Here is an 11,523-nt window from a genome sequence, read left to right on the forward strand (position 1 = left end):
ATATGCAGTGGACAAATCGTGTTCAGACTTGCTTGGGTTAGGTTGATACCTTGGTCAGGCGCAATCAGGAAGGGTTCAAAATTTCGGCAAAATTTTACGAAATTCGGTAATTTTGGTGGTGGCCGAAAGAAAAATCCGAAATTTTGTAATACACTAATACATGTGTTATATAACTTTAGACTCAATTTTTTATTGTTTATATTGCATATTTTTGTATTCAATAGATGTGTAGTCATAAATCATACTAATATTTGTTTAGATTTAAATGTTTTTTAGAAAAAGCATACTTCATGTGTTAGTCTCTAAAAAAATTTCGCCGAAATTTTGGCCGAATTTCGCGAAATTCGATAGTTTCGGTGGTGACCGAAATTTTTGCAATACCGAAATTGAAAACCCAGGAGCAATCCATAAATTATTCCTAGGGTTTGTTAAAGAAAACTAACACGGGAGTACGGGTGGAACTGATATTCCTAGCTCTCCTCTCGGCTTGCTTTGACTGCATATCCATCCATCCATCCATCCCTCTAGCTGGAAGTACTACCTACACTACTACTACAAGCATTGTATCACCTTTGTCTCTATAAAAGGCTAACAACCCCCACGCCGCGCTTCCTCTCCTATTTTCTCTTCAGCAAATTCTTCTTCTTCCTAGCTTGCAACTTCAACTGAGGGCATATATCACACACACAAACAACCACACAAGCGATCGACTAATCGAACTGATGTACGCATAGTTTGTAAGAAAAACGTACTCCACACCATGGTGAGCTGCATCAGAAGAACTAGTGCAATGAGTCTGGTTGTAGTCATCTTGCTCATCGACTCATCGTCTCCTTGCTCACCCTTCACCTCCCCACCGCCTGTGCTAGCCATGGTGAGTCCCTGGTCCATCTTGTTGTGCAGTCGCAGTCGATGCACTTTAGATTTTTGCCTTGATCCGTCCATCTTCACTGTTCTTGCAGTTGTCGTGCTAATCCCAAACAATGAACTGATGAACAACAGAGGAAACGAGGTTAGTGATACTCTCATCGTTGGTTCTGTTCTGTTCACAGAGCAAGTTAAATCTAGTACTAGTAATCTACTGACAGATTCTAGTACATGTACATATTTTACTAAAGTTACTAGAGGATTTGGATGACTGTACGCAGAACCTCGGCGAGGCGTTGGCGTCCACCGACGACGATGATTTAGCTGCCAGCAAGGTAATCTCAGGGCGGAAGCTCGGTGCACCGAACAACAAGGAGGGAACCAAAGCCACCGTGGGAGCGACGACGACGACGACTTCAGCAGGCTCACGGCCGCGGACGGTGGAGATGCGCGCAGTAGCGAAGCACGGCGACGCGATCACCGAGATGTACGACATGCTCAGGAGGGACTACGCGTCCAAGGCGAGCCGCCGCCGGCCGATCAACAACTGCGCCACGCCGCTGCAGGTGAATAAGAAGCCCTAGAGATAGCTAGTACCGTACGTAAGTACTCCATAGCTAGCTAGCTTCCCCGGCGTGCTCTCGGGCATGGCATCACTAGTTCGGTACATATAGTTAGAGCTGCCTAGCTGCTTCGTTCTCTTCAGGCTTTAGTTGCTATATTTAGTCCTAGGAGTAGTAGATTAGGAGGGTTTATACACTTAGTTGTCCCATGTGGAATAATAATGCCTTGTGCCCAGCCTTAATCTAGCCTTCAACCTGGACAACCAGTTTAGCCCAATCTGCAACAGCAGCATGGATCATTCATGTGCAGATGGGCAATTTTGTCACTGGTGTTCATGCTTGAGGATAGATGCCATGTAGTAGTATGTACATCCGCACCAGTATCAGGTCGCAAATGTGCTCATATGCTTGTAACAGATTCAGTGATTTACATGTATTTCCACCAATTTACTGTCATGCTGTTATGTTTCTTCACTGGCCAATATAACTTCAGTGATTCTCGGCTCATGGCAGCAGAGTATCACGGTTCAAGTAGCACCCTCCATGGGTGTTCATCTGGAATAATACCTCAACAAGTATCCACAAATCCTATACCGAAGCTATACCTTAATTCCTCACTCATCATAGTGTTTTGTAAATTACAAGCCACTACCGAATCCGACAAGCCATTAACCTGCTAGAGATAAATAAGAACAGCAGGGCATTGGGGGGCAGAAAAGAAAAGAGAAGGGGGAGAGGAGAAACATTTGAATGAATTTAACATGGACCTCCACGGGCTCAAGCGTGACAGACACGAAGGGCTCAACTCAACAGGCAAAAAGGATGCAGGGGCAGGCGCATTCAGAATTTACAGCAAAGGATTCTGTAACCCCAGCCTCGGTCTTCCTTCAGACGCCTGCGGTCGGCCTTTGCCATCTTCACGGGGCTGCTGTTCCACTCGTTCTGTAGTCTGTGAATTAGACCAAAAAAGAAAGAAAGATGCACAATCCTATGAATGATGCTTGACAGAAAAAGAAAGATGCTTGAACCCATGAAAACAAAACAAAATAAAGTTTCATATATTGACGACATTTATGAAGAATTCCTACTGATTGGTTCAAAAGTTCAGAAACTGCCTTGAGCCCATGACAGTACAACCAAGTATGACGTTATGAGGTAGCAGTTAGCATAATGGAAATTATTATATCCATGCTTGACTGATATTCCTTTAGGCAGGGGAATTTATGTTGTTGACTATTTACCATTATAGAAGAACGAATTCAATGCTGTCCCATTCAGATGTACAACAAACTATGAAGTTGCTTATATGGGGCTAGATTTTATCAATTACGAATAGAATTAAGCAACGATATTGCAGAGCGAGAAAGCAGTTCTATGCTGAAAAGAAGTAATCAGAAAGTCTGCACTTACACTGGAAATGCAAAGGACCGAGTACTTGTTGTGCTACTTTCTGATCGAAGAGAAATGTTGCCAGAATAAGGTATGTGACCAGAGGGCGTTAGTGGACCTGATGTAATGCTAGGTCCAGAGAAGCTTGACTCAAAGGGATTGCGAATAACAGTTTGTGCAGTCACTTTTGCGCTATCAGGTCCATTTTGCTGAACCACAGATTCTGTTTGCACAGTAGTTGAACTCTTACTATCCGTTATGTCCTCACTTACTTTTGTGCCAAGCTCCGCATCTCTTGGGTTGAAATCATTTATATCTTGACCATCAATCTCATGTTTCTGACCTTGCTCACTTTTGACATCACTATGCTCTCCATTGCTAGTGGATAGAGATATAGCAGTGCCCATTTCATGTGCTACATCAGTTTTCACATCATTATTAGTGAGACTCTCTCCCTGATCATTACATTGTTCAGATGCTTGGACATCCAATGTACTTGAACTTTCTTCAACAGAATCCAACCTATTCTCTTCAATTATGGCTTCATCTATTTCAATAGGATCAAATCCTTCCAGTGCTCTGTTGACAAGATCACTAAAACTATCTGTCTTTTCAACAGGACAAATGGGTGCTATAGAAGCGGCATCCACAATAGTAGGGAGAGAGTAATTAGGTTCCCATGTCTCGTCTAGTGATCCATAGGCAATAAAAGGGTTATAGTGATTAACTTGGTTGGATCCTTCCATATCCAATGGAGCACTGACAGCAACTTCCTCAGGTATCACCACCGAGAAATCAGCAGTGGCTGATTCTTCTGGTAAATCATTGTGAATGATGTTACTGGTCTCAGACGCAATACCAATTCCAGTTTCATAACAATCATTCGATGAAACCTGTAACAAAGAACAATCATGTTATGTGCTCCAATGGTGTAGAGGTATATAAGTGATGTTATAGTTAAAACTACTATATGGGCAGTTGCTCATTTATTGAGCCAAATAAACTACGGATGTAATACCAACTCGCGTTTTTCGGAGAACAGAACAAACAATTTACAGTTTACATATAATCATCGAACATTATGATACACATCAAAGGCAAGAATGAATTGTAAGGGTTAAAGTGGTGATCATACAGATTAGTTGCAAATGTTGTACTGTATAAGTTAAGTAGTTGCATACCTGATGGGTTGCTTCTCCAGTTAAAAGCCGGTCCTGATTTTCATTGCTCTCACAAATGACACTGCCAACATCCTGGCAATCTTGTGCAACTTCATGACATGGTAATTGTTTGGGATTTAATTCCTCATCATTAGAATTGGTAGATACATCTACAGTATTGTTATCTTCAAGATCATGCTTTTTGCACGAGTTCTGTTCCCCAGTATTGCCATCAGTATCACACATGACAGGTAGGATAACTATTTCTGATTTTAATTCATGTGCAGTTTTTGTAGAGCCAGCGCTTATCCCTTCCCTTAGGTCACCGTTTGTATATTCTGAGGAATCAAAGTTTATGGACACCTTTTGATCTACTTGCTTTTCTGATGAAGTCTTTTGATCAGGAAGAACTCCTTCGTCAATGCAGACATCCTTGACAAAATGGACACCGTAATCAGAAGAAAGAACTGTGTCGGGCAGTTTTATCTCTACAACATCCTTGTCATACGAGTAATCCTCAATGCGTGTCTGCCCAATTTTACCTCCATTCAGATGCTCAGCCTTCACAAAACTAAGTTCAGACTGATTGGTCTGTTCGACCATTTTATCTGCCAAAAATTTGAGATCACTTTGTCTTTCAGCCTCACAGTCTAATTTAGGACTGCCGTTAGATGCAAGATCATGAAAAATATGACTTTGGTAAGGCCTTTCATCATCTGCATGCCGAAATCAAAATCAGTTATTAAAAGTGTGAACAGAGAAGAAGAAAAAAATCATAACGAAGCATATCATAATCGACATTTATTGTTTCTAGTTTGCAACGTCAATAAATGACTAAAACTATTTCTAAGATTATAATAGTAATAACTGGTGACCAACCCAACCAGGACAAGAAATATCTAGAAAGAACTTATTATCATGTAATTAACATTAGAGTACTTAGGTAAGTTCATCTGTAGTTTCTCTTTCCTTTTAGTTGCGCTGTCACTGTAATCATATGCAAGCATTAACTTTCCTGCAGTGACTCACAACTCAAATAAAGCACATCTTGTCATAAAGAAACCCAGAAAAGTTTGTTTGCTTAACTAAGATGTTGTTGGTAGTCCTGAAGGAACAAAAGCCAAGAACCGACAATCTTCCTACCAAATCAACGAAAATCATAATTCAATACAAACAGAATAGTTTTTTATTTTTTCAGCCAAGAATAATGTTTTTGTGTCGCCATCAAGTCAATATAGAGATTGCATTAAAATAAAAACTGACTGAAATTGGTATGATGGATCCTTCTATGAAGATTAACGCGGAATATAACAGGCGTATGAAAGCGAACAATGTTGACGAGGTATTAAAATCACAACGATGAGGTGGACAGTGGACTCTAGCAAATCCCATGACGTACCAACGATGCGATGCACATTTCTCAGTTCAGTTATCCTAGCAAATGAAATGCATCATGCAATCAGATCGCAATCTATCAACAGACTACCCTATAAAGGCACACAATCAGCCTTTGCCACAGCCCAAAACCAGGCTAGCGTCAAGAATCGTAGAAATCAGAATGCAACCGTGCTTAACTGACGCAATTAAGCAAATGCCTTTACAGGGCAGTGTGTTCGGCTAATGGTTTTTGCGGCTGATAAGCCAGCTGATGTTGTTTTGTTGTGAGAAAAAAAACATTGGCCCATAAGTTCATGCAGAACAGGGCGATGTGAAACTCACTTACCTATCTTCATGGTCTGCACATACAGTATCCTTAAGTACTAGCCATGCCTCAGGACTCAGGAGCTGCCTTTGCTAAACAGTGCTGATTATTTTTCCTGCAAAAAAAAAAGAAGAGAAAGAAATATTAGAAATTTAGAAGTCAAATACTCCGACGATCCACCCAGACAAAAAAGTGCATGCTTCCTGTTCTCCAGAATGGAGGACAAAAGGCTGCGTTTGCGAATGCCGATGTCCATCCATCTACAAACAAATGCCGCGTTTCACGTAAACTAGATTCCCATGGGAGGAAAAGTCTCGCAGCGTCCTGATAGAACAAGACACTTTACACCCTTTCAGAGACACCCAAAAAAAGAAGGATGAAAAATAAATCAAAAGACGAAACCATGTCGCAAACACATAACGCTAAAGGAAAACACAAGCTCTGAAGAGAGAAAGCAGATGAGGCAACGACCGGCCCGCCCAACAACTCCTTCGCGGCATTTGGACACACCAAACATCAAGCGTTTCCAGGGAGAAAGTCAGCCTCAATGTACACACGCATACAGCTAGACTACACAGCACAGGACAGCACAAGCACCAGACAAAGCACCGGATACCAAAAACTGCAGGTTTTCTATACGCGTCGATGCAGAGACGGTCGGTCAGGCATACAGGCAGACAGAGAAAGGAACAAAGTAGCGGTACCATATCATACGAAGCAAAGCAAAGGGAGACAATGACCTGGTTGGATCACAGGACAAGCACGCCCTGGTTTCTTCCTTTCTTCTCACGGAAAGAAGCAAGCAAGGAGGGTGAGGGAGAAGAAGAGGCGAAGTAAAGAAGAAAAATGAAGAGAGAGAGGAGGAAGAAGAGGCCACCTCTTCAATACTGTTCTGCATCCGCCACGAGGACAGCAAACATGAGCGAAACCACCAACCGCGCACCGATCCACCACTCACCCCAGCATCGAAAACTAGAGGGTCTCAAGTCTTGAAGAAACTTGCAAGGGCCCCGAGGAGCTCCAGACTCTGATAGCATGGCTTTAACTGCGCCGCATCAGACTGTGTCGGTAAGGCCTAATGAGGAGTAATTACACAGGACTGTGCGGCCCAGCCCAGTAACTACGTGCAGGCAAGAACAACACGCCTAAGAAGAGGAAGCTTGGATCAAAGATTCTATTTTCCCTCTTTTTTGGTGACAAAAATGATGCGCCTCCAATCCAGAATCACGAAACATGCACGTCGAATGCTACCTTCTGCGATTCTACCACTCATCTACCAGTTCTTCAGATCAGAGCTTCTGAAGAAATAACAACAGAGCAAAAACGAGCAACATGGGAAGATGAACAGGGCCAAGAAACCAAGTCTCCTCCACTCGACCACTCCTCACTCGCATGCAGAACCAGCCGTGGGAGGAGAAGGACGACAGCACCACAAGAAAGGAGACCAAGAACAGGAGACGGAGTGAAGCAGTGAAGGATCGGAGGAGCTCTGACCTTCGCGTGTGCAGGCGCCGCCGCAATTCTGTTTCGCCTTCTCTGCTGCGCGCCGGTCAGAAAGAAAGCTCCGGGAGAGCCGGCGGGAGCGGCGGGAGGAGCGGCACGGCGAGGATGGGATGGATCGCGGCGGAGCCCGAGAACCCAAAAAATTCCGCGATACATATAGAAAAGAATTCCCCGGGGCGGAGGGTGGAGACTTAAATAAACGTCATTCATGAGAGGCAGCAGAGCCGCAATAAATTTGATGCGCTATGAGGGGAGGGAGGGGAGGCCCTTTTGCGAATAGGACCCTCGACGAGGTGCACGAACCGAAGCCTTGGATCGCTTCGAGAAGAAGGGTCTGCAATTTTTTTACGAGTAGTTGCAAGTGCAGTGCAGGTGACGACTTTGCTATTCAGTCCAGGAAACTTTTGCGCGGCGGTTGACTGGGTAGGATTTTATTCCATTCTGCTTCTTTCGGGGTAGAATTTGCATAAATGCTCTAGTCATCCTGAGTTGGGGCATTTCAAAGTGCAAAAAACACAATATTTTATACGTAAAATGTCAACAGTACAACAATGGTATTGGTATATCTCGTACATTTATTAGAAAAGAATTTCTTAATATAGCATTCACTGGATTTTTTTTTCCATGAGAGGTATACAATAATTGTTACTAGTCCATATTATAATATTTTCTTTTGTCACGACATAGAATACATCATACTATATAGGATCAACAGTGAATTAGTGATCTGTGAAGATCTTTGCAATATCAGTCAAAACAAATAAAATGAGGTCACACATAGTAATAAGGGTTTCTGTATAACTAATACTAGACAGACAAATGCAAGGCACCAACAAGAAACATATAAAAAACACATGTTAAATGGCTGGCATTCCAACAAATTGTCAAGAGCGCCCTGTTCGTTTGAGTTTATTCAGAACTATTTTTCAATCATAAAACAGTGTTTTTTTCCCCACAACATATCAACATAAGCATTAGCATAAGCGAAAAGGGTGAAGATCTCTTCATTCCATGTGATGTTTATTTTTCAAAAAAAATTGACAAGCAGGCTTACTTTAACTCTCCACATAACCAGAGTGAACATTAAATTTCCTGGGAGGTTGCATGAGGGAGGTTGCATGAGATAAGTTTAAATCTTACTCGATGCATGAGGGAGGTTGCATGATAGTACTGTACTACCTTGTACTGGAATGCTAATATATCCTGGACATGAGAAATCTTTTGTTCAGCGTTCTTCCATTCATGTGCTGCTGTACCGGCCGGGAGCAAATCTGTTAGTAATTGATACCCCCTGCTCTTCAGCAGAATCACTGTACGAGATACACCTGGAAAGTACTGCCAGAAGTAATTACGGACAAAACCGGGGTGTACATGCAAAATGCCTAAGGAGTGTTTAAATCCAAAGGCTAAAGTTTAGGGGTGTCACGTGGGGTATCACATGGGAGTGTTTCGATAGTAATAATAAAATAAATTACACAAGTCCTCAGTAATCCGCCAGACGAATTTATTAAACCTAATTAATTCGTTATTAGCATATGTTAATGTAGCACCACGTTGTCAAATCATGGACTAATTGGGCTTAAAAAATTAGTCTCACAAATTAGTCTCAATCGATGTATTTAGTTTCGTAATTAGTCTATATTTAATACTCTATGCATGTATCAAACATCCGATATGATAGGGACTAAAATTTAGGAGGAGTAAATAAAAGGCCTAAGAAGAGTCAAAGAAAAGGAGGGGCATTGTTTTTAAACTACTACGAGCAAATCACCGGGCCACACCGCAAGGAGGAGACAGCTCGGCTGCATTGATAAGTACTATAAACCTCTGTGGATCCCATTCCATTAGAGACAAAGACAAAGTAGAAGCCATGCTTTCCAGTTCCATCAGCCTGAGGCAAGACTCAAAAGAGATGATTCTAGCATAGGCTAAATTATGGGATTAGTAGTAGCATTCAGAATTTGAAAACATTTTTTTTTATTATGTCATGTGGGCCAACTGTGCTTGTTTATAGGGGGAAGATTAAAGAAGGCTACTACCACCTGTCCCAGATATAAGTCCTTTTTTTGGATTGTGCTATATATGCCAAACATTTTGCTCTCTAATTGTCAACTTACAAAAGTACTTATAGATTGACAATATAAGTTTGATGGCAATAGAATGATCATGAAAAATCACATATGTTTCGTTAATCTTAGATGATTCTTTGTCTGATAATAAAATAAACAAGTCATCTGTATTTGTCCGAAGTAAAATATTTTTTACCTTTAGATATGTATAAATAATTTTATATACATATCTAAATCATGTAAGATCTCTTGACGATGTCACGTTAAACTATTCTGGATCAAATGAAAGACCATGTAGCTTTTTTAGAAAGACCATGCTGATATCTTAAGGACTTGTATAAGGACTAGCGAAAGTTTTTATCTAGCGTCGTTAGTTTCTATAGAACATTTTTAGCATGAGTAAATAAGGTGCCTTTTGGATTGTAGGAAAAACAAAAAGAAAAACGAAGGATCCTTGTTCCTGTCACAGACACTTTTCCACCGAGGGAGGGGGAGTGCACTGCTCGTTGTGGGTTACAAATTACAAATTCTGATGGCATAATCACGGTGACGTCCAACTGTAAATTGCGTATTTTGACTGGAACCTAAGCCGTGATGACATGTTTACCGCCAAACACCCCCCCCCCCCCCCCCCCCCCCCCCCCCCCCCTAAAAAAAAAAGTGGCGTCAGAACTCAGAAACCTCATCCACAAGCCTGCCTAGCATCTCTAAGCATGCTTAAGCTCGGCAATTAAGTATCATCGCTTGCTTCGTTCAATCGTTTGTGACATGTGGCTGGAGCCTGGAGGAGGGAGTATAGCTTTATGCTGAGGTCTGCAAGAAAGCCAGGTCTCAAGCATATCCATCAGAAACTGTTGAGCGCTACCAATCCCTTCTCTGGAATGCCATCGTATCTTTGCTGACCTTTTTTTTTTAAAAAAAACTTCCTTTTAAGGATTATAAGCGAATACTACTAATGATCTGTTTGCCCGTAAGGAGGAGGATCTCATCTCAAGAGGATTAAGCGGCGACCTCGCGGAGATCCTCATCATGATTCCGCGGTGCCCGCAGCCCCGCACACAGCAAGGAGGGCAATTTTTTAAGGGGGTGCCGAAAAGAAAGCAGGGGGCGGAAATGATGCCATTGACTTGTGCACCTCTAGGCCATTGGGCGTTGCCCATTGGGAATTGGGTGCCGAGGTGGTGAACCGGATGGCTGCCGCGGGCGGGCGGGCGGGTCTGCGACTGCGAGAGCAGCGCTGCAGCGGAGGCCACTAGCGTGCGCATCGCGGTGGACGGGTGGAGGATGGGATGGCGGATTGGCAGAGGCGACCTTTCTCTGGACTCATCCGTTTGACCCCGGACGGCTCGCCATCATGCTGGCCTGCTGCCTGGCCTGGCCATCATGCCCATTCGAGAGCAACGGGCTTTACGATGTTGTGTTCCAGCCTGCAGGGCAGGTTCCCGGTTTTGGGACTGGCCACTGGATCTGGGTGACCGGAGGGAGATTTTGCAGCTGACATGTGTCGAGGCCTGACGTCATGCCCATGTTTCATAATTCATATACAGATTTCCCTTCGGAAGAATATGACATGATTTTGCAGACTGTTTACAGAGGATTTTAGCTCTGAGTGGAAATGGCTATTTTCTTTACAAAATCGTTATGAAATTCTAGCATTGTTTAGGTAGGGTTCCTAGAAATTGCGCGGGTAGAAATCGTCAACACAGAGATGCACAGTTTTGAAATGGTGAACACAGAGATGCACAATTTTGAACGACATAGCTCCCCTTGTCTCACTTTGCTTCTTGTTGGACGGCAAACTCAGAGATCCAAGAAACGGTACTCCGTACTGAATGAACTATTTAGCACTGGAATTTCATATCGCACACCCTAGTGTGTGGCACGAAATTTGTCTGTTTTTTCCAATTAAAAAAAGAGAAAGAAACACAGTATTTTTCTTTCCTCTTGCATGATGAGCATGGGCTACACAGCAAATAAAGCAAGGGCACTCGTACGAACAGTAGGTGTCCTCTGGCCCTTTTGGGCCGGGGGGAGCTCGCCTACGCGGGGAACCGGGGACACAAAAGGGGCCACCAAAGCAAGGTTGAAAGCTGAAGGCGATCGAGTTGACTGGCTGCGGAGGCAACACCTCAAAAGGCAGAAATTGTCACAAGCATGCTAGCTAGCAGCCTGTTCGGTTGGGGCTAAAACGATCGTATACGATCATGGATTATTACTACTGACTGGTTTGGTGTAAGAAAAAAATACTATTTTAGCTAAAAATTTACAAT

The 11,523-nt window shown here is 42.8% G+C and overlaps 1 protein-coding gene and 1 pseudogene across 2 annotated transcripts; one reads left to right on the top strand and one right to left on the bottom strand.

Moving 5' to 3' along the window:
* Positions 1-750: 750 nt before the first annotated feature.
* LOC136496543 (uncharacterized) lies at positions 751-1,490 on the top strand (annotated as a pseudogene).
* Positions 1,491-1,877: 387 nt separating this feature from the next.
* Positions 1,878-7,389, bottom strand: LOC136496542 (uncharacterized). Of its 2 annotated transcripts, none has more exons than XM_066492246.1 (5): positions 7,176-7,389; positions 5,703-5,796; positions 4,001-4,695; positions 2,841-3,712; positions 1,878-2,372 (listed from the first exon to the last, which is right to left on the bottom strand). In XM_066492246.1, the coding sequence occupies exons 2-5, from the start codon at positions 5,710-5,712 to the stop codon at positions 2,348-2,350; spliced, it is 1,602 nt and encodes a 533-aa protein (XP_066348343.1). In that variant the 5' UTR covers positions 5,713-5,796; positions 7,176-7,389; the 3' UTR covers positions 1,878-2,347. The 2 variants fall into 2 exon arrangements, with proteins under 2 accessions (XP_066348343.1, XP_066348342.1); XM_066492245.1 differs by having other exon boundaries at positions 1,897-2,379; positions 7,176-7,384.
* Positions 7,390-11,523: the final 4,134 nt, after the last annotated feature.

This window comes from Miscanthus floridulus, chromosome 12, assembly GCF_019320115.1.
Source record: "Miscanthus floridulus cultivar M001 chromosome 12, ASM1932011v1, whole genome shotgun sequence".
NCBI classification, from domain to species: domain Eukaryota; kingdom Viridiplantae; phylum Streptophyta; class Magnoliopsida; order Poales; family Poaceae; genus Miscanthus; species Miscanthus floridulus.